At 36.3% G+C, this 20,816-nt stretch overlaps 1 protein-coding gene across 5 annotated transcripts in view; it reads right to left on the reverse strand.

The window, feature by feature from the left end:
- Positions 1 to 20,816, reverse strand: part of UBA3 (ubiquitin like modifier activating enzyme 3) — a 28,044-nt gene that overhangs the window by 1,006 nt on the left and 6,222 nt on the right. For 4 of the 5 annotated variants that reach the window (XM_067755156.1, XM_067755157.1, XM_067755155.1 and 1 more), the window contains 15 exons: positions 20,311 to 20,431; positions 18,656 to 18,736; positions 14,630 to 14,712; positions 11,850 to 11,930; positions 7,551 to 7,594; positions 7,134 to 7,198; positions 6,669 to 6,824; positions 5,334 to 5,436; positions 5,084 to 5,197; positions 2,236 to 2,289; positions 1,660 to 1,696; positions 1,493 to 1,574; positions 443 to 543; positions 269 to 332; positions 126 to 180 (listed from right to left, as the gene is read on the reverse strand). In XM_067755156.1, the coding sequence (XP_067611257.1) occupies positions 126 to 180; positions 269 to 332; positions 443 to 543; positions 1,493 to 1,574; positions 1,660 to 1,696; positions 2,236 to 2,289; positions 5,084 to 5,197; positions 5,334 to 5,436; positions 6,669 to 6,824; positions 7,134 to 7,198; positions 7,551 to 7,594; positions 11,850 to 11,930; positions 14,630 to 14,712; positions 18,656 to 18,736; positions 20,311 to 20,430 (1,240 nt within the window). In that variant the 5' untranslated portion in view covers position 20,431. The remainder of the gene's footprint in view (positions 1 to 125; positions 181 to 268; positions 333 to 442; positions 544 to 1,492; positions 1,575 to 1,659; positions 1,697 to 2,235; positions 2,290 to 5,083; positions 5,198 to 5,333; positions 5,437 to 6,668; positions 6,825 to 7,133; positions 7,199 to 7,550; positions 7,595 to 11,849; positions 11,931 to 14,629; positions 14,713 to 18,655; positions 18,737 to 20,310; positions 20,432 to 20,816) is intronic. The other variant, XM_067755158.1, reaches the window with a different exon arrangement.

A 20,816-nucleotide genomic window follows, 5' to 3' on the forward strand; every position in this document is an offset into this window, starting at 1 on the left:
ATAAGTAGGATGGTAGCACCATTTAAAAGCATTAAAAGTAAATCTAGAAGAGGCATTTATTACTTTTACTGGAAAAGAAAAAGAAGAAATTGATTAGTATTAGTAAATATACTCATTTAAAATACCTTTCAATGTCTTGGAGAGATTTGGCCTTGTTCGTTCTTCAATAGAGGTTACTGACTAGAAAACAATAATGTAAAGCACATTAAGTGAAATTAAACTTTTAATATAATTTTGTGGAAAAAAATAAAAACTGAACACTGCTCACCTGTAAGTAAAGTGTTCTATTTTTTCCCTCTAATGTGGCTGTGATAGCTGGAGATTTCATCTGCCTAAATTATAAGGAAAACAAAGTCAAAGATCACTTTTTAAAAAACAATCCTAGTTTTTAAAGCTTTAAAGTCACAAAAATTCTTCTACAACATAAGTCTTGAACACTTACAGAGAAGCACTATTGGTTAGATAATCCAAAACCTCCTGCAGTTTAGCTGATGGAGAAAACTGAATGTTTTGAGGAAGCTGGCTACAAGCTGGGCAGTTTTCCTAGATATAAAATAACACACAAATCACAGTGGCACATGTACCAATAACAGTCTCTTTATAATGAGGAAACGAAAATCAAGTTGTTTTAATAATCATGCATATTCCCTATGAACAAATTTTTATGTTTTAAAACCTGCTTTTCCTAAAGGGCCATTTTTCCTAAATTATTTTGCTATACAGTATTTATCTCAGGATACAGTATTACAAAAGATATATCAGTAAGTAGGGTTCTGGAAGTTAGAAAATACTTAGAAAGGGTGTGGGCAATTTCATTCACATTTCCAGCCAGTAATTAATATTTAAAAATCAGGGACTTCCCTGGTGGCACAGTGGTTAAGAACCCGCCTGCCAATGCAGGGGACATGGTTTTGAGCCCTCGTCCGGGAAGTCTCACATGTCACGGAGCGGAGCAACTAAGCCCGTGCGCCACAACTACTGAGCGTGTGCTCTAGAGCCCGTGAGCCACAACTACTGAGCCCACGCGCCACAACTACTGAAGCCCACGTGCCTAGAACCTGTGCTCTGCAACAAGAGAAGCCAGCGCAATGAGAGGCCCACACACCGCAACGAAGAGTACCTCCCGCTTGTGGCAACTAGAGAAGGCCCGCGCACAGCAGTGAAGACCCAACACAGCCAAAGATAAATAAATTTTTTAAAATAATAAATAAATAAATAAAAATAAAAATATGCATGATCAAAAAAGTTTTCACGGGCTTCCCTGGCGGCGCAGTGGTTGAGAGTCCGCCTGCCGATGCAGGGGACACGGGTTTGTGCCCCAGTCCGGGAAGATCCCACATGCCGTGAAGCGGCTATGCCCGTGAGCCATGGCCACTGAGCCTGCACGTCCGGAGCCTGTGCTCCGCAACAGGAGAGGCCACAACAGTGAGAGGCCCGCGTATCGCAAAAAAAAAAAAAAAAAAAAAGTTTTCATTAGTATACTATTACTAACCTTTCTCTCTGCTTCAAATGTGTACGTGTACAGTCCATCTACATCATTGAATACCAAGTAATTATTAAGGGGAATATATGCACTGTAATGAAAAAATGTTCATTCTTATGTAATTGAGCCAGATCAAAACACAGATTTACAAATATATTAAAAATGAAATCCATTACCTTGTGGCTATTTTAAAAACCTCAGTGGCACACACAGCTACAGTGGAGAGAAAATAAAGGTGCTTTAACTCAATGAAAATTAGACATTTAAAATTAGAAGTTTTTAAAAAGTCAGTTATAAATCAGTACAGATAAATTTACAAGGTTATTGATTACAAAGTAAGTAGATAGAAAAATACATACATAAACACTCTTATTTGTAAAAACTGAGAAAGTAACATTTTATATTTGTTTTATATACTCCAAATGATAGAGTACCACCTCATGTTTTTCTCCCTCTTCTTCAGATTACTGTGCAGCCTGTTACACTGATTACAAAGAAATGGCACTAAAATGTCCCCTTATTACAGAGCACTTTATCTATGATATAATGTAAGAAAAATATATAAAGGGTCCAATAGCTTGTTTTGTGGTTTTGGGGGCAGCTTGATTATACCACCATCCACCCAAGAAGATAATCAAATTCCCAGAACACCAGTTTTCTGAGATCAAGTAGCTGAAGAAATATCAATTTAGGTATTGAATCAAAACCTGAAGGAAAGAAAACAAAATTAAGTAGTGGCCATTTTTCCTCACCTGCAATGACTGCATTTGTGGAAGCTACTGCAGGAATGATTCGTTTTACTACCCCTGAAAAAATATACTGATTAAAATGTGGTCATTTCTTTTAAAAAGTAGGTATCTTAAATTAGACAATATAATGATTTAATATCATTTTCCATAACTTGATTTTTCGGGCTTTCAGGTCAGAAAATAGACTTAAGCTTAACAATGAAACAACCTTCTTTCACATTCACATTATTTTCTGTCACGTTCAGAATCTTAAGCAAGTTACAGGAGGAAAGAATAGTAAATTCTTCACACTGTTTCATATAAAGATGAGACAATAATATATTAATAACTGCTAAAAATTAGAGTGTTTATTTTGTTCCAGGAGCAGTATGAAGATTAAATAAAATATTACGGAATTTTCATAACATCATGTTAGTCTTATCACTCTGATTTTTAAAATAAGGAAAATGAGGTTGAGAGAAATTAACAACATCCACAGCTATACACCTCGTAAGTGATAGGGGTGGTATATGAACCCAGCTCTGCCCTAAAGTGCATAACTTTAACCGATACAATATACTATACTATACTCAGTAAGCTTTGAGTAAAATAAAGTAGGAGAATAACAGTTACCTAATTTTTCCTCATCTAATAGTTTTAGCTGTTCTATTCACAAAAATTTAAAACAAACAAAAACTGTGCCTAATCATTTTGTTTCACTCTACAATATGGACTACACAAAATATTAAACGTAGTTCTCTATTTCTACCCCACTTTTTTCATATCAGTATCCACAAATTAGGAATGAACAAAGCCCCACCTTAAACCATTTTTTTAAGTACAAAATAAACATTCTGTAACTATATTTGTACTGTTCATTTTAGAAAAGCAAAAATTCAGAGAAAAGTAGCCATATTATCTTAGAGTGTGAGACAGCCCTGAAAGATGTGTTCCCAAGACTTCAGGTGTAGGCAGGTTTTAAAAACTTCAAAAAAAGGGAAATATCTAAGAAGGCGCGAAAGGAAGGCAGTTAAGTTTGGAAAGCTGTTTTAAAAAGTTAATTCTGAAAGAAGAAATAGGGAGGAGCTAACCTCATGATTACTGGAAGCTCTCCAGTGAAACACATAGAGCAGGACATACTAGAAGGAGGAACAGGTAGTCACAAACAGGGAGGAGTTGAAGAGACGCTGTCCAATAAAAGCAATGTGAAAATGATAAAGATACGCCCCTGTCCCCCACCCCTTTTCAAAAAATCTGGACTTCACTTCCAATTTGGCTTCTGTACTCCCTGTCAAGGCCCTCCATCCTCAGGCTGAGAAGTACACGCCAAGCCTTGCTAAAAGGTATGGAAGGATAATTGAGACTACATATTGAAATGAGTTTATATAGTTCCTGATCAGGACAAAGAGAATTCATTTTTTAATTCAAACCATTAGCAAATAAATGTACACTATATGCCAGACACTGTTCTAGGTGTTGAACAGAGGAGCAGTAAAAAAAAAATTATCTGCTCTTACAGTGATGGAGGAGTCCATTAGACTGGATGGTCAGGGAAGACCTCCTTGGGGAGGTGATAATGTGGGCTGAAATCTAAACCATGAGAAAGACCCAGCCATGCAATGACCTGGGGAAAGAGCAATTCTGTAGAGTAAACTAAGTCACAGGACTTAGTTACTGTGACTAGCTTTGCAACCCAAGGAAATGTGGAGGATAGGCTTCTGGAGAGCATCTGGAAAGGCCTTTCATGACATCCTTGTGAACAAGACAAAGAAACGTGAGGTACTCAAGAAGCTATGATCAACAGAAGGAGATAAATCTAAAAGGGCCTGACCAGAAGTATGATTCAGATGTCTGTTCTCAGCTAGTTTAGTCTTGTTAAAATTTTTAATTAATTATTTGGAAAAGAGATAAAGGATATGATTATCAAAACAACAAGTGATATGAAGCTAAAAATACACAAGTTGGAAGGCATAAAAGAATATACATATATAAAGAGAGAAAAGCCAGTTGAATTTAAGAATAAACTTATAAGGACCTATACTTGAGTATAAAAGAAAAAACTACCACCCCCCATAACTGCCAAATCTGTAATAGGGAGATGTGGCTTAGCAATTGTATATGTGGAGAAAACTTCCAGCTTTTAACAGGCAGTAACCTGAAAGAATCAAAAGTAGCGCATCAATGTAAACAACAACAAAAACTAAAAAAGTCTGCTCTCCTCTAAGATTGCATCAATGATCAGAAGTTTATCATACGACCCATCCTAGAGCACTGCATTCTCACCTGGATAGTTAAGAGAAGTATGGATGACTAAAATATGGTTAGAAAAAAACATGATGGGAACTTGAGTCATGAAACTTGTCAAAGGGTTAAAGGAACTAGGAAGGTTGATGGGAGTGATAATGATTTGGAGGGTTCAATACGTTAAGGGCTATTACTTAAAAGAGAATTAAATGTATATGTGGCATACCCTGGGACAATACTCAGACCACACTAGAGATGGAGATTTCTGCTCAATGTACAGAAGAATTGTCTTAACAACACTGTCCAAATGTGAAATAGACTGCCCCAGGAAGGGATAAATTGCTCTTCAGCAAAAGATGAAGTGAATAAATGGCTCGACCTGGACGACTTAGGGCCTCTTCCAACCCTAAGTAAATAAGATTCAATAATTTTATTAAATTCCTTCCAGTTAAGAAGTAGTATGGATTCTAGTAAACTCAGTTCCCTCCTACCAAATTTGGGGCACCTTTACTGAATCCCAAATGGATAGTACTATCTGAAATCACATCAATTATTTCCCCCAAGGCATCCCACCTCCTGAAAAAGGGATCATCCTAAGATCATAATATACGACCATTCACTAACTTACCTTGAGTGAGTCTATACGTAATACCCCTAATGTTATATTGTGATGCTCTCTCCAGGGATTTTTGGAAAATCCACTGAATATGATCAGGATCATCGCCATCTAATGGAACCCCTTCTGTCAGAGGAGAAAAAAAGGAAGGGAAGACAGAAACATGTAAACATAAATCAACTTATTTTTAATATAATTATCCAAATAAATAATATAGACAAACATTTTATGTAATTCTAGATTATGAAATTAGGTTTATTACCTCCAAAAGGCTGCTCCTTAGGCCACTGCAATATCCTTACATATTCAATACAGTGTTCTGGTAGCCTGGGCATCGATGCAATGGTGCACATAGGAAAATTAACCTAAAACCACAGTTTGCCTTTTTTAGTGGATTTTAAACAAGAAATTACTTTAAAATGTAACTTCTAGTTATGATCTAGTTTGTAACACTTTCTTATAATTCATCCTAGCCATCCTAGCCTTACAGAAAGAAAACATTTTATATCATTAAGAATGCTTCTGAAACTAACACAGAGGATCTGAGTCACTTCACTTAAGTTGATCTGCCTAAAAAAATAGGTTTGCCCTATATTTACAAAGTATATAAATTTAAGCTTTGTTAGAACATGGGAAGGAAGGGCTGAATAAATTCTCAAATATGAGTACTCTATTATGTTTACCTAATACTCATATCTGAAGATATAAAATTAGTCAAAATAAAAATAAATTCACAGTTAAATCAATTCCAAGTAGATACTAATAAAGTTATTTATATTTATAAATCAAAATTCTAAATGCCTTTTAAAGTGGGTATGTAAATTAAAGAGCCCCATCTTTAGAAATATCATTCTTATCCCTGGTATCTTTATCTCCCTGAAACAATACAGGCAAAGACCAAAGAAAATAGATTACAGCTCTATCCCAACATATAACTTTGTAATTGATCTCTTGATCTCTACTCTCCAAATAAAAAAATAATACAAATGAGTTATGAGAACAGTATCAAAATGATGATATTCAGTCTATATTATATCTTTCCTCAGAGCAAAATTTCATATTTTATCATCTTTCTTCTTAGCATGATTTTTAAAATATGGTTATCCCTAATTAAAAATCCTAGGGCTTCCCTGGTGGCACCGTGGACCCCTAATTAAAAATCTTAGGGCTTCCCTGGTGGCACAGTGGTTAAGAATCCACCTTCCAATGCAGAGGACACGGGTTCGAGCCCTGGTCTGGGAAGATCCCAAGTGCCGCAGAGCAACTAAGCCCGTGCGCCGCAACTACTGAGCCTGTGCTCTAGAGCCCACGAGCCACAACTACTGAGCCCACGTGCCACAACTACTGAAGCCTGCGCACCTAGAGCCCGTGCTCCTCAACAAGAGAAGCCACCACACTGAGAAGCCCGTGCACCGCACGAAGAGTGTAGCCCCCACTCAGGACAACTAGAGAAAGCCCACACGCAGCAACAAAGACCAAATGCAGCTAAAAATAAATAAATTTTTTAAAGAATCCTAAATATTGACTAGTCTTAATAATTCAATCCTTATTCTACCCCAAGATACTATAAAACAGATGTGGGTGCTTTTGTGATTACCTGTGGTGGGTACAGTTCCAGTGTGCATTCAACACAAGCAGTCATTCCAGGCAGAATCACCCGGGCATTTCCTTTAAAACCTTCTGTCCCCCCATCTATCAAAGGGACAATGGAGCTTGGATCTAATACACCATCTTCATAATTTAGAAGAGATATCTAGGAAAATTATTTGAAGGGCTTATAAGGAGAGGGGGATAAGAATTCAAAAAAAGGGAAATGCTATCTAGTAATTCTGTAAATCAATCACATTATTGAGTAATAATATAACAAACCAAGGGATTACATTAGTAGCAATTTACATCCTCACCTGAAAATTAATGACTGGCAATAAACAGTGAACTACACCTATTACTGAAAATTGAATAAACTCTGATTTTTCAAAAATATGACACAAAAGTCTCATTTTTAGTACGTTAAGAGCAGCAGGAAGAACTTCAGAGAACTGTAAAAACACTAAGTCTTTACCAGCATGCCATTTATCCATCTTCTGGCTATGACAGAATCCAGTCCACATACAATTATATGAAATTCTACGAGAAAAAAAATGCAAGTTAAGTTTTTTAAAATGCTGCTGCACGAAATAAGTCACAATTTCTAAGAAACAAACAAAAAACCATTTTTCATTATAAAACAAACACACACAGCTTCTACTCCTTGAGTAATCCTTACTCAAGAGAGCAGATAAAAATGCACCTAATGGTGCCAACTAAGAATTAAAACAGTGCCATTCTCTTTTCAGTCAACAACATTCCTGAAAAGCCAACACCAAGAAATGAAAGCAAATAAAGAAACAGGCTTCAAATAGCTAGCAATCTTCAAACAGACAGCAACTAAAAAATAATAAGAATTTAGTGAGAATTTAATTTCAAGTGGAAAACTTACGTCGATAGAAAGTGTCGTTAAAATCCTGAATCTTGTTGAAATGTCTGAACATAAGTAAAGGAACTTAAGCTGCTAAATTTTTAACTTGCAAAATGAATTCAACAATTCCATAAGGATCAAATTATAAATGTATATTTAAAACAAGACATAAGTCATCAGTGTTCAAAGCAGGGGAATTCAAGGAATCTGACAAAATGAACACAATCCCACCCCATGAAAAGCCTTTTTTCTAAACACTACTCTGCCGTAACCACATAGAGTAGTTTCTCTCATCTCCAAACCTCCATATCATTATAACTGTGTCTCTGTTACACTTTCTGCTCTGCTTCAGTTCTTATATAAAACCATAAGCCCTGGGAAAACAGAATGTGTACCTTCAACCACCAGCACCAAGCAGAGAGGCAATAAACATTTGTTTAGTGAAGGGAACAGGCACATTATAGTTCCCATTTAGAAAGGGGATTTTAGAAGTTAATTTACTGCACAAATTAACACATTGTACACCTTAAGTTTATACAGTGTTGTATGTCAGATATGGTCAATTAAAAAAAAAGTTACTGCAAAGCTAATTTTTAGAAAACACGTTTCCAATAGCTTTTTCAGGTGCTAATGATTTGTTATTGGTTTTTTTCCCTTGGAGAGGGGGAGAGATGAATTTTCTTCCTCATTTAACTCAGTTTTCCAAGACTCTCTTTTTACCCAACCCACACCATATCTGCAGGCTTCCCCAGCCTGGAGGGTGCCAAGGGAACCCCATTCAAAATTGGCTGTGGGTGTGAATCACAGTAGTTAACATCTGAACAGCATATATATGCTAAAAAAATTTTTTTAATTTTTCAAATGAAGCAAATTTGTTTAGTAACATATAAATTACACTCCCCTAAAACAAATCATGCATTACATATTTTAGAAAGCAAAATGGAGAAAAGAGGGACAATACATATGTTTGCCCTAGATTTTTTTATTCTGGCCTACAAATAAAGTTATAAAAAATACATTCAATTCTAGCCTTCACCCACTCAGACCTCTATTCCTTTTGAATGCCAGGCAAACAAGAGGCATAAGCTGCAGCTAGAACAGCTAGAAAAGGTCAAAAGAGAACCAGAGCAAACACTGGAAGAACAAAAATTGGAGACGCAGGAGCCAGACCAAGAAATCCCACCTCCTGGATTTCTACAAAATACCCAAAGTTTCCCAGATCTTAATAATGGGGGTAGACAAAGAGTGTGCACACTTTTTTTTACCCCCCTCTTTCTCCCTATATGGACCTGAATTTGTGTTTTAAACTTTTTATTTTTGCAAAGATAGTACACAGGTGTCCCATATTTCTTTCACCTGGTTTCCCCCAACAGTTACATCGTATATAACTATAGTACAATATCAAAACCACAAATGTAACACAGGTACAACGTGTGTGTAAAGTTGTCATTTAAACACATGTAGATATGTGTAGCCACCACAATTAAGATAAACAACTATACCATCACCAAAAATATCTCCGTCCTGCTACCCCTTTATAGTCACACCTATCCCTTCCACCACGCCTAATCTCTGGCAATCACTAATTTGTTCTCCATCTCCATAATTTTGTCATTTGAAGAAGGCTATAAAAATGTAAACACACAATATATGGTGTTTTAAGATTGGCATTTTTCATTCAGCATAATGCTCTTGATATCCAACCAAGCTGTATTTCATTAGTTAGTTCTTTTACTGCTCAGTATTATTGTACTGAGTACAATAATTGTGTATTGTATATACGGTATTAACTGTACCACAGTTTAACAATTCACCTACTGACAGCTGTTTGGGTTGTTACCAGTTTTTGGCTACTGCAAATATAGCTGCTATGAACATCTGAGAACAAGTTTTTATGTAGACATAGTACTCATTTCTCTAGGGTAAATGCCCAGGAATGAAAGTGTTGAGTCGTATGTAAAGTACATATTCAAATTTTTAAGAAATAGCCAAACTACTTTCCAGACGGCTATACCATTTTATATTTCCCACCTGCAATGTACAAGTAATCCAGTTTTTCTGTATCTTTGCCAGCATTTATTATTATTTTTCATTTCAGCTACCCTAATAGGTGTGTAGTAATATCTCATTGTGATCATAATTTGGATTTCTTATAGCCAGTGATACTGAACATATTTCATGTGCTTTTTGTTATCTTTTTTAGCAAAATATCTCTTCATATTTTTTGTCCATTTTCTATTTGCACTGTTTATTTTTTACTTTTGAGTTATGAAAGTTCTTTATATATTCTTGATGAGTCCTTCGTCAGATAACTACTTCCTAAGTATTTCCCAGTGTGTAGTTTATCTGTTCATCCTCTTAACAAGATCCTTCACAGAGTAAAAGTTCTTAATTTTGATGACGTTCAATTTACCACTTTTTTTCTTTTATGGATCATGTTTTAATGTGGTCTAAGGACTCTTCATCAAGCCCTACGTCCCAAAGATTTTTCTCCTACATTATCTTCCAAAGTTCTGCAGTTTTACATTTTATACTTAAATCTATGATCCATTTTATTTTTGTAATTTTGATGTTTGAGATTCATTTTTTTGCCACCAGAATTTAGTGAAGAGATTATCCTTCCTCCAGTGAATTGTTTTTGCACCTTTGTGGAGTATAAATCGGCCATATTAGCACATGGCTATTTCTGGTTTCTCTATTCTGTTCCGTTGATCTGTGCCAATCTCTCTGGCAATACTACACACTCTTGATTACTGTAGTTATATAATAACTCTTGAAATTGGCTAGTGATTCCTCCGACTTTATTCTTTCTCAGTATTATCTTAGGTGTTCCTTAGCCCTTCTCTATGAATTTTAGAATAATTCCATCTGGAGAAACAAAAAAAATTGCAGGAATTTTGATAGAAATTATGTTAAACTTGTATACAAATCTGGGGAGAAGTGACATCTTTAGTATGCTGAAGCATCCAATTCCTGAACACAGAGTATCTTTCCATTATTTAGATCTCCTTTGATTTCTTTCATTAGCATTTTGCAGTATTCAGCATACAAGACCCATACTTATTTTGTTAAGTTTACACCTAAGTATTTCTCCTTTTTTTGAGTGGTTGTAGATGGCACTGTATTTTAAATTTCACTTTCCATGTGTTCACTGCTAGTACAGAGAAATACAATTGATTTTTGTATGTTGATTTTTGTATCCTGTGGTATTTCCAACATAACAAATCCCATTTCCTAAATTTCTATAAAATACTAAAAGTTCCGGGCTTCCCTGGTGGCGCAGTGGTTGAGAGTCCGCAGGCCGATGCAGGGAACACGGGTTCATGCCCCGCTCCGGGAAGATCCCACATGCCGCAGAGCGGCTGGGCCCGTGAGCCATGGCCGCTGAGCCTGCGCGTCCGGAGCCTGTGCTCCGCGACGGGAGAGGCCACAACTGTGAGAGGCCCGCGTACCGCAAAAAAAAAAATAATTAAAATAATAATTAAAAAAATACTAAAAGTTCCCTGGATCTAAAGGTATGGGAATCAACAAAGTGTGAACAGTCCTTTTTTAAAATATATTTCTTATAAAAATATATTTACTCTGACACACCTTCCATTTAACTAATAATATACTGACTCTTTACTTTGCCTCCTATGGTAAGGCGACACGAAGATTAATGGGGGGCTTCCCTGGTGATGCAGTGGTTAAGAATCCGCCTGCTGATGCAGGGGACACAGGTTCGAGCCCTGGTCCGGGAAGATCCCACGTGCTGCAGAGCAGCTGGGCCCATGTGCCACAACCGCCGAGCCTGTGCTCTACAGCGCGTGAGCCACAACTACTGAAGCCCACGAGCCTAGAGCCCGTGCTCTGCAATGGGAGAGGCCACCGCAATGAGAAGCCAGCGCACCACGGCGAGGAGTGGCCCCCTGCTCACAACTAGAGAAAGCCCACGCGCAGCAACGAAGACCCAATGCGGCCAAAAATAAATAATAAAATCAAATAAATAGTTATTTAAAAAAAAGATTAATGGGATCCAACCTACGAACTCAGAGTCTAGTAGAGGAGATATGCAACTGAAACTGAAATTAAGGGCAATAAGGCAAAATAAATGATGGCACTGGCTACATTTATAAAATTTATATAACCTTAAAAAGAAAAGATTGGTAGGACATTAAACTGTTACCAGCAGGTATCACAGTAATAAGCTTACTGCTGCTGCTTATTTTCCTTTTGCTTATCTATATTCTCTATGTTAAACATCTCCTGTATAATGATAATAATAATAATAAAAAGCTTCAAAAAGTTACGTATTAAGTAATTTATTTGTCAAAAGGATACGGAACTACATTGCAATTAGGAACTCTGTCATTTAGAAATTCTGCAGCAACTTCAGCCTTAGGTCTTCCAACATCTTTAGGCCTACAGGAAAAATTATATTTACATTATCATTCACGATATAAATCTAGATTATCTATATAATCTACTTTCACACATAAAAATATCCACGGTGAGTTTATTTGGAGGCTATTTAGAGGAATATTTTTACCTAAGTATTTCTGATGAAAAATTAGTCATTCAACACTAAATGTCAACCCTTGTTGATATTCCAAATTAAGTATTTACAAGTATTGACAAGTCTAATTAAGTATTTAAGTAAAAATATAAACAGTGCTTTTTTTTTTAAGGTAAAGCATAATAACAGCATGTTTCCTAGCCACTTCTCACTGTTGTGTTTCCCAATGCAAAAAATTATCCCAGATCCAGAGATTTCCAAGTATTTGCCCAAAACCCCAGAACTTCAAGGTGTTACTATGCAGGTCTTGGCTGAAATAAATTCGAGAGGTCCTAGGGATGCAAGAACGTTCACTTATCTTCCCATGTGTGCTGATTAAGTAGTAACTTTTGTGCCCCATAAGAAGCCATAACCATGTTTTTGAAGGAATAATTCGAAAGGCATTATCTAAAATTGCAAACGTTACCAATATTTTCAAGAAGGTAAAACTTAAAAGACCTCAAAAGGTCACTCCTAGATAATAACCATAGCTACAGACAGGAAAGGACAGGAATTCTCTCTTCTAACCTCAGTACAAATGGTATTTTCTTTCCTAATATTTCCACATTCTCCTCACAGAAACAAATCACTCCCTCATGTATACATAACAAGTTCTTCATTACTACTTTTTCACAACGTATTTTTGGTTATATACATAGGTCTACCATACTAGACTATGAACAACTGGAAGAAAGTTACCATATTCTTACCTCTTTGTACTCCTTCCTACTAAGCACAGAATAAACACTTTAAAAATAAATGAATATTAAAAAATCAATGTGCCTAATAAAATCATATTTTATTTAAAATTGGAATTAAAAAAAAATGCTTTACCAGGTCAATTTTCTCCTAATACAGCAGTATGCTTTTTTGACTCAAAACTTCTGATAAGAGTTTTTTTTTTTCTGATGAGAGTTTTATTCTGACTTTGTCCTAACTTGCAATAGAAGAGGCTCTAGCATAAGTCAAGCACCTTGATTTCAGTACTGCATTCAACTACTCTGGACAGAGCTGTTTAGGTATGTAAAGATGATAAAATAGAGTTTCAAGAATCTTTTAGGTTGTGCATTGTATGTGCTTTCATAATAGATCCCAAATAAAAGAACTCCTAGATGGTTTCTGTGGGAGCTGCAACTTTATCATTCCAGAATTAGGGGATTAGATTGCTCCACCTAAAAACTGCACTTTGAGCAAAATGGCCTTTTATATACATCATCCTTGCAGGACACTGTGGCCTAATTACCTAACCTGGAAAACAAGTACCTACCCTGGGGTTTGCTCTGAGATTAAAAGAGGTACTATAGATAAAGAGCTTAGAAAGTACTTAATATATCCTAAGCACTCCACAAATGTTAACTGTCATTATGATCTTCAATTATTATTTCAGCCCAAAATTAAAGGGCATGGCCTATTATCAATAACCAATCAATTTGGTAGTGCCTTTTTTTTTCCTTTTTCTTTTGAATTTTATTTTATTTTATTTTTTTATACAGCAGGTTCTTATTAGGTATCCATTTTATACATATTAGTGTATATATGTCAATCCCAATCTCCCAATCAGTGGTGTCTTTTTTAGAGCAGTCATACACTAAAAATTTGTCAGACTGGAAAGGGCCCACAAACTTTTTCTATCAAGAGAAGAGAAATTTCGAGGTTTAAAAAAATAAACAAATGAAAACCTTAAAAGTTAAATGTAGGGTTCACACAATTACAATACTTTATTAACCTGACTTAGTTTAACCCACCCTTCAATCTCTTTAAGATTTTCCACAAACTTAATTTTATCTTTTCTGCTAACCTAACCTCATCCTGCATACCTAGAACTATTTGAGAGCTTTCTGTCAGTACTCTATAAGCATCAGAGAGAGAGAAAAAAGTCCTTATCTCTCTGTATCTATAATTCTTTGATTAACAAATAGATACATTTATCTAAGCCATTCAAGCCCCTAAATGCTACATACTAAAATTTATTAATGAACTTTTCCTCATATCTGCATATAAGGCCTACTTCCAGTTTTTAAAGTCACTTCAAACAAGCTGCTCTTAGATTACCTTCTCTATGTCATGTATGCCTAAGGTAATTATCCCTCTTTGTTCCATTTCACTTGCTCCTGGGTTTCCTCTCCTTAACTCACCATTTTCTTTCACCTTCTATAAAAAGTTCAAACTCTGTCACAACTTCATTGCCCCAGAGTCACCACTCAAATCTTGGCTCGTAAGTCCCCACCACTATATCTCACGAGGGCCTAATACATAGTTATGGTTCTCTTATGAAATCAACAGAAAGAAAAGAGCTGCACTCATTGTCTTCAGGGCACAATCACCCCAAAATCACATACACCTTTTGTAGATTTCCTAAAAAACAACAAAAACATATATTTGCTTACAAAACTTCTTTCACCAGAATGCCCAAAATTTTGCTGCAAAATTTTACCTAAGATGGGAGAGTAGTTATTTTCTTAATAAAATTAGTGTTATCCTCTCAGTGGTTTTTAAAATTATTAAACTGCAGTGTACTCAAGTTCAAATGATTATCACAATTTTAAAATAAGATATTAAAACTTACCTAAATAAAAATTGCCTATTTAGATTGGAAACATCTATAGTGTCCATGTCTATAACATGAATCTGTCTAAAACCAGACAAGGCCTGTGGGAATAAAAAAAATCCAATTAAGCAGAAGTTTCCTCACATCTGAAATTTTAAAATTTCTTTTCAATGGTCTTAAATCTACAAATTCTCAATAATAAATTCTGCACAATCGTTTTCAACGGTTAAAGAGTCTTACAAGATATATAAAATTCAGGGTTCTTGTAAAAGGTCAAAAAAGTATAACTACTCAGTTTTAAACAGTCCATATCCAAAACAGAATAACTCAAAATTTCTATAGTTGTTTCATAATCCCATAAACACGTCTGTAAAGTTTGTTGCTTTCCTGCTGTTGCTGCTGCTAGATATTTTAATTTTACTAGTCTTACTACTTAACTGTATTTGCTATTCTTTTTCAGAATATTGTTAAAAGTAATTCCTACAAGCTTTATCTTAGTTTACATAAGCATGCCGCCATTCAGGACTATACGATTATATTATAAACACACACACATATGTATATACACTGCACATGTAAAAGAAATATCTTAAAAGTAGAGTCAAGAGCAAGCAATCAAACAGAGAAAAGCAACGAACTCTTGTGTTTCAGTGATAATGCCACATATTTTAACAGTACAACCACTGTTCAAATTTACCAGCAGAAGCAAAAGATTAAAAAAAATAGATCTCAATAATCAATTATGCTTTTCTGGTCTTGGTCAGTTTACTTATGTAATCAAATTGAATCACTTGGCAATAATTTCCCCATTTTTCTGCCCCTCTTTATAGCAAGAAACTCTCAAAAGAGTTGTCCGTACTTTCTTTCTCAAAGTCCACTCTTGCACTTGCTGTAAACAAGCTTTCACTCCCATCACTCCACCGAAAACCACACTTGTCAGGTCATCAGTGACCTCCACGTTGCCACCTCCAACGACCAGCTCTCAGTCTCTCTGACATGACCCATCTCAAGTGTTTGCCAGGGTGTGGATCAATTCCCCTCCTGAAAACATGTTCTTCACCTGGTCACCCCACTCATGAGAATATGAACACTTTTTAAAAATTGGTTTCCCACTCACCACACTCATGAATTTTACTCCTAATTTACTGGCCAGAATTTGGAGTGCCCTTGCGCTTATTAGCTCTGGTGATTTCAGACAATCTCATAACATAAAGCATCATCTAACAGGTATCTCAAACTTTACAGTTTCCAGAACCAAAGCCAATCATTCTTGCTCACCAGAATCAGCAAATCTGTTTTTTGCCCAGCCCCCCTCACTTCAGTGAATGCCAACTCCATCTTTCCAGTTGCTCAGGGCAAAAACCTTATCATGTCATCCTTGACTCCTCTCCTTCTCTTATGTCCCACACCAATCCATCAGCAAATCCTGCTGACTCCATCTTCAAAACATATCCATAACCCGACCACCTCTCACCACCTGCAGTACTACCATCCTGTTCCAAGTCACTCTCACCTCTTGCCTAGATGACTGCACCTTCTAACCAGCCTCTCAGCTTCCTTCTCTGTTCTCAACACATCAGCCACAGTGAGCCAAGTTAAAGCCAGATCGAGTCAACTCATCTGCTTAAATCTCTCCAATGACTTCCTGACTCAGAGTAAAAGGCAAACTTCTTACAGCAGCACCTCAAGCCTTTTGGGATACTCCAAGCCCCTCCCATTATCTCTGATATCCTCCTAGAAAATGCCCCTCCTTCCTCACTTCTGCTTTAGCTATAATGACCTCCTTGCCCTCCTGGAACATAAACAGTTATGCTCCCACTTCACAGCTTTTGCACCTGATATTCCCTCTGCCTAGAATGTTCTTGCTCACCTTTTTGCTCAAGTAGCACCTTTTTGTGAACCCTTTCCCTTCCCGCCAGGCTATATATTGATATCTTCCATCCTTCCTTTCTCCATAGCATTTATTACCATCCGACATACTACATAGTTTACTTGTCTTTTCCCTTCCATTAAAACATAAGCCCCACAAATACAAACACCTGTCTTGTTTGATGCTGTAACTTTAGCATCTAAAACAGTACCTGGTATACAGAGAAAGAGGCTGAATAAATATTTGCTCAATCAATAATATTAATGTTATACCCTTTTTTTTAGAATGAGCCTTTGGGGGCTTACAATCAATTGAAAAAACATGTATGTATATCTCTTTTGTACTTATGTGTGAAACAAGCAAAGTAACAAGTGGTAAAACCGAAAACGCTTAGTTTTCTTCTTTTTTGGAGTAAGAGGTTATTACAATGCAGTAAATAACAAGGCCACTCCTAAAGTTGCTGGATGACTACTCCTCAAATCTAATCTCCAATTACTTTACATTTAAAATTGGTATCTATCACATTTGCAAATAACAGCTTTGGAAAAAGTTAACTATTTAGGGGATTTGTGCATACAATTTGTGCATACAAAACCACTGCCCATCCTCCATAAATCCTTTGGTTCTCCTGCTGCAAGGGTATTTATGTCTGATACGGTACTGTCATTTTGGCACCCTATCACAGAGTATATCATACATGCTGCTGTTTATTTTGTGAGAGACTTGTCTTCCCAATGATATTTCAAATTAAGGACACAGATCGTGATGGCTTACAATGCCCACAGAACCCAGCATAGCCAACTACCATGAAGCGTAGTAAGTTTTTGCAGTCTCACTAGGAGCGATGTTAGTGTTTCCTAGCAAAATTAATGTGGCTGTTTATATTTAAACTTTGCTCCCAAGGCTGACTTTTTAGGTCCTTCATCTGGCTGTTATCTGCTTCATTTTCCAAGAAGCCTACTCTAGCATTTCCACTTTCCCACATACTAACCATAAGGCTGGCATACAACAGCTGCACATCAATTCTTCCCTTATCCATTTTTGCTAAATAAACTGATAAAGTCTTATAAAGAGCTACTACTGTAGTTATCAGAAGTCAATGAAATGGAACTTCCCTGGTGACGCAGTGGTTAAGAATCCGCCTGCCAACGCAGGGGACAGGGGTTTAAGCTCTGGTCCGGGAAGATCCCACATGCCGCAGAGCAACTAAGCCGGTGTGCCACAACTACTGAGACTGCATTCTAGAGCACGCAAGCCACAACTACTGAGCCCACGCACCAAAACTACTGAATCCCGCATGCCTAGAGCCTGTGCTCTGCAACAAGAGAAGCCACTGCTATGAGAAGCCCGCACACCGCAACAAAGAGTAGCCCCCGCTCGCCGCAACTAGAGAAAGCCCGCGCACAGTAACGGAGACCCAATGCTGCCAAAAATAAAGAATAAATTAATTAATTTTTAAAAGTCAGTGAAACTAATTAAGTCACAAAGTATGTATTTCCAACCAGTATACAGAAACAGCTTCACTAAATAGTACCCTCTCTTAAGACAACAGTCATTTAAAACAGACTGACCAAAAAAAAGGCTTAGCTCCCCCAAATTTTATGGGTATACTACCATATGGTCTTAAAAAAGTTACTATATGATTAGATCATGTAATGACCTAATGGTTCAGTGAAACACCTAAGAACTGACGGCCTGGATTGGATTCCAGGTACATCACCATAATCCAGAAAAAACTTGTCATTTAACATCCCTGAACCTGTGTCTCCCCTCTATATAAAACGAGACAGTGTCCTATCCACCTAAGTGGGTTATTTTGAGGGACAAAAGAAATAATAAATTCTTTGAAATTACATGTTAAATATGAGTTACCAGTTTTGTTATTTACTTCACTGAATTAATGAGCTCTCTGCAAGAGGAAGCACAAAGATTTGTTGGATAAAAAGCAGAGAAGAGAAGTAAGAATTTCTATCAACAACTTTATAGCCGAGGACTTCAGGGCTTAAAAAGTTAAGTTACGTGATTGTTTTAATTACTATCTGGAATTTGACCTGCTAAACTTATCTAACAAAGGCTCAGGAGAAACGGTTAACAATCATAACAAAGAAATGACAGAAAAGGAAAAAGGTTTAATTATCATAAAGAAAAAACTTCATATTATATAGTTGTATTACCAGATTTTTCAGGAGCTCACATCCTAAGCCGCCAGCTCCAATGACTAGAACTTTACACGTATCTAACAAAAACTGGAGAGACTGTAAAGAACGAAAAGGCGTATTAAAATCTAGTTGATAAAAACCTTAAGTAGCATCAATAAAGCAACAAACCATAAAATAGCTTCTGAGGTTTCCATGAAAAATGCAACTGACGATAAAGAACAGCCTCTGTAGTTAGTATATTATATTAAATTTATGAACAAGGTAGAACCAGAAATTCTATAACCCTAACGATTTCAGAGTTCCAACTTTAATGCTTTTAAACTGACTTTTATTGTATGAAATTAAAACGGTATTTCTAACAAGAAAAACTAAGCCTAGTTAAGAGTAGTCTTTTTTTTTTTAACTTTGAAAGGGATGGAAAGCATCAAACTCATTTAACTGACTTCTTACAAATAGAAAAGTGTAAAAATTGTAAGAACTGAAGATCAAGCACTGCATAAGGTGTTTAGAGGTCTTTAAAAAACATAAGGCAAGGGCTTCCCTGGTGGCGCAGTGGTTGAGGGTCTGCCTGCAGATGCAGGGGACACGGTTTCCTGCCCCGGTCCGGGAAGATCCCACATGCCGCAGAGCGGCTGGGCCCGTGAGCCATGGCCGCTGAGCCTGCGCGTCCAGAGCCTGTGCTCCACAACAGGAGAGGCCACAACAGTGAGAGACCCGCGTACCGCAAAAAAAAAAAAAAAAAAAAAGGCAAGAACAATAATAGCTGCTTTTGAATACAGTGGGTTAAACTTACAAAACATGAGATGACAGGAAGAAAAACAGACAAAGCTCTCAGAATATTGCCTATCAGCAGAAACAACCACTTAACAGAAGTATCTTAAATTATTAGGCTAAAAAAAAATTTTTAGAAGCACAAGAAAATATGTTGGATTATCCAAAGAAATGGAAAATACTGTCAATTCTGTCCAAGATTCAAGGAAAGAAGAGTTATTCAGATAAGGCACCGAGTCAAACCCAAGAGTCTGAACCTTAATTTTAGGAGCAGCACAATACTTCTATTTCAAAACATCTCTTCATCAATACAAAAGGACATAAAATTTTACTGTAAAATTTACTGTAAAGGAATATTTCCTACCTTGTAATAAAAAACAAGTTGTTTCTAACTAACATTTGCTTTAGGTCAGACACTACCAGTTCCAAATTCTATTCCTCTATTATACAGAAGTCACATATTTTTTATACTTTTTAACATGCAATTAATTATATTCAATTCTAAGCAAAGATGCTCATTTCAAATAAACTTCAAAATTTAAACAAGCACATCTATATTCCTGTGAAAATTAAATTTCTCATAGCAGGGCTAAAAAGGTGTGTCTCAAAATTAATTTTAAACTGGAATTTTAAGTGAAGTATAACTTAGAATTTTAAATGAGGTTATGAAGTCATTTTACTCTTGAAAATTTTCAACATGTTACATGAGAAATGTGAAAACAACTCAAATATTAGTCATTCAAATAAAATCAGTTGCAAATATTCCATTTAGTATTTCAAGATAACTTACACAATTTTATTAGTATTTTTATTATAAGAGTAAATTAAAAAGGAAGGATTTTATTGCTTTTGAAACATAAAACTATTAGAGGAGTTATTTAAAAATAAACGTTTCTCACTTCAGTGCTCGGTTCGAAATCAGGGTGTGTGAAGGGTCCAGATCGCTCGAGGAACTTCTTTACATGGTTCCAGCGACCTTCCCAGTCTCCAGTGTCCCCACACCCACCATCAACAGCCATTCTGCACAGAACACAGTAAATTCAGCTGCAAAGATCAGTATGAAAAAGCCACACCTACAACTATTATGGTTTCCCCAAATGAAAAGGTAACGACACCAGACCTGCTCAAATAAAAAGGGTAATATTCCATGTGGTTATGCTTATGCTTTTACTGTCTTTTCTTGCTATTATACAGTTTATTTAAAGGTAAGAACTGCACATGTTTGAGGAAATAAGTCAGTCGACATGTTTCTGGGTTCCTAAAACAACCTAAGATCAAACTTGGGATATTGGTCAATCAGTGAGAAATGGGCTTTCTAAACATTTGGAATTTACTAAAGATCACTGCAAACTGCCCAATCTGTTCTATGAACACACTTGGAACAGGAAATATAACCTACAAGGAA

The sequence above is a fragment of the Pseudorca crassidens genome, chromosome 10 (assembly GCF_039906515.1).
Source record: "Pseudorca crassidens isolate mPseCra1 chromosome 10, mPseCra1.hap1, whole genome shotgun sequence".
Lineage (NCBI taxonomy): Eukaryota > Metazoa > Chordata > Mammalia > Artiodactyla > Delphinidae > Pseudorca > Pseudorca crassidens.